We start from the raw sequence: 2,046 nt of genomic DNA, 5'->3' as shown, positions 1-2,046 counted from the left end.
AAGGCCTCTGTGTATAAGGCAAGGTAAAAAAAAGAAAGAAAAAGATTAATTCGGTCAGTGTGGAAGAACTTGGCTGGTTTGCAGAAAGCCAAGTACAAATCCCAGCTGAACACCTCTGGTGTGACTTTAAATGCAGACCTTGAGCCAAAAACTCATCACCAAACACCAATGACGTGTACATATGGGTACAGTAATTTTAGACACTTCCAAGACTGTTGCAACAGAGACAGATGGAAATACAATTTTTAAAGACATGAATTATGTTTTCATCTTTGTTGCCACAGTTTTGGAAGTGCCTTTTTCTATTCTAAAGAAGGGGGTGTCCCAATACTTTTGTCCATATAGGCTAGTGTATGAACAAGTCATTGGTGTTTGGTGATGAGTCTTTATTAATTTCTCATGGAAATTACTAAAGTAGTCAAACCTTTTCATTAGAAGGGGGTGTCCCAATACTTTTGTCCATATAGTGTATGTAACATATTTTTGTGTTAATCAGTCTAATCTGTATTCCTGTTTGCTAAAAATGACTGGGTTATTATGAGATTTTTTTAAGTAGACTACCTACCTGGTTTCCTGCATTGACCTCTTATTCATTCAACAGTCAAAGACGAATAAAAAACGACTAAACAGACTGAGGATATTCAAATAACCAGTAATCAAGACGGAAGCTACCCAGACTACAGTATGCCACTTTTCTAGTTATTTGCACATTCTCATTAATTCTTCTAATACTGCACTTTGTATTTATTTTTACATCACCGATCTGTCAAATACGAATTCACTACTACATTACTACAGATTCCACAAGTTCTCATCTTTCAACAGGTAAAATGCTGTCCTCTTGTGGCCTTTTCATAAAACAGCAGTAAAAAACTAGCCTACAAATACCACTGCCTACAGTTCCCAGCAGTATCATTTGTGGACCGTACCATTCCTGTTGCCGAGGTAGGCGTATTATGCTTTATATGTATATTAATACTCTTACTTGATGAAGTTATAATAGAATTGTTTAAAGTACTGAATGCACATTGAATAAATACATTTAATGCCTTTATAACTATTTGTCATAACCATCTACTTTTGTTGTAATTGATTTCCTGTGTAGTAGTCTCACCCCTCCTCCTCGGAATATAACTGTATAATCGCGAAGTCTTCAGCATTAACAGCCTCTTTCAACTTCCGCTGAGTAACAGCATGAGGTAAATTTCTTTACACGTGTAATACTCGATTTTTCTCAAGAATCTAACTAAGAAAAACGTTCTAACTCGAGGTAGACAGTCTACACTTTTTAATAAACGGTTAATGAAACGTCTGAAGACGATTTATGGTGTGACGTGGCTATATGCGTATAATCGCCATGTTGCGTCGTGATATTAGCAATAGTAACGTCTGGATTCTATTACATTGTACACAGTAAAAGGTTTCTAGCAAACGTTCATCATTATGTGGTACTTTGTTTTAATGTGCGTTTCCTTTACATTACCATGTTGTATTTTTGTCTCTCGGTGGCAAAAGTCCATATGGTGTGTAACGTTATAGCCCGGTTAGCAGTGCTCAACATGCTCAAACATGCCCCGTATAGACTAGGGTCACTTCGACGGCCTGCCTATCCTAAAAACAGGAGCAGATAGAAGGCCATTTGGCCTCATCTTTCCATATTTTGCTAGATTTTAGTATGATGACCGGTTTATTTTGTTATTAATATTAGCAATAAATAATAATAAAAAATAACCTTGCTACGTGTACTGCGTTAGGCTAAATGAGACTTGTCATAGCACTTGCATATCATTGCTCTTTTGTTGATTTTGATTGCTTCCATTGTCTTCATTTGTAAGTCGCTTCCAAAGTGTCTGCTAAATGATTAAATATAAATGCAATTAATTGTGTAAACCTATTGCGGTGGCAAGTTCATAGAAAGGAAAGACAACTTGTTAGGCATTAGTGAATATTATGTTGCAGTTCATGGCTAAATAAACGAGTATTAATTTCAGTTGTTAAATTTATGAAACTACAAATTTTGTACTGAATGTCAAAAATTTTGTGATT

The 2,046-nt window shown here is 35.6% G+C and overlaps 1 protein-coding gene across 1 annotated transcript in view; it reads left to right on the top strand.

Moving 5' to 3' along the window:
• The first annotated feature begins 1,179 nt into the window (after positions 1-1,179).
• Positions 1,180-2,046, top strand: part of LOC107754295 (60S ribosomal protein L19-like) — a 4,984-nt gene continuing 4,117 nt past the window's right edge. The window contains exon 1 of the mRNA XM_016570695.1: positions 1,180-1,199. Coding sequence (XP_016426181.1) covers positions 1,195-1,199 — 5 coding nt within the window. The 5' untranslated portion in view covers positions 1,180-1,194. The remainder of the gene's footprint in view (positions 1,200-2,046) is intronic.

Source organism: Sinocyclocheilus rhinocerous, unplaced genomic scaffold (assembly GCF_001515625.1).
Source record: "Sinocyclocheilus rhinocerous isolate Xijiao unplaced genomic scaffold, SAMN03320098_v1.1 scaffold1063, whole genome shotgun sequence".
NCBI lineage: Eukaryota > Metazoa > Chordata > Actinopteri > Cypriniformes > Cyprinidae > Sinocyclocheilus > Sinocyclocheilus rhinocerous.
The sequence above is the reverse complement of the archived record's forward strand: the minus strand, read 5'-3'. Positions and strand labels throughout refer to the sequence as shown.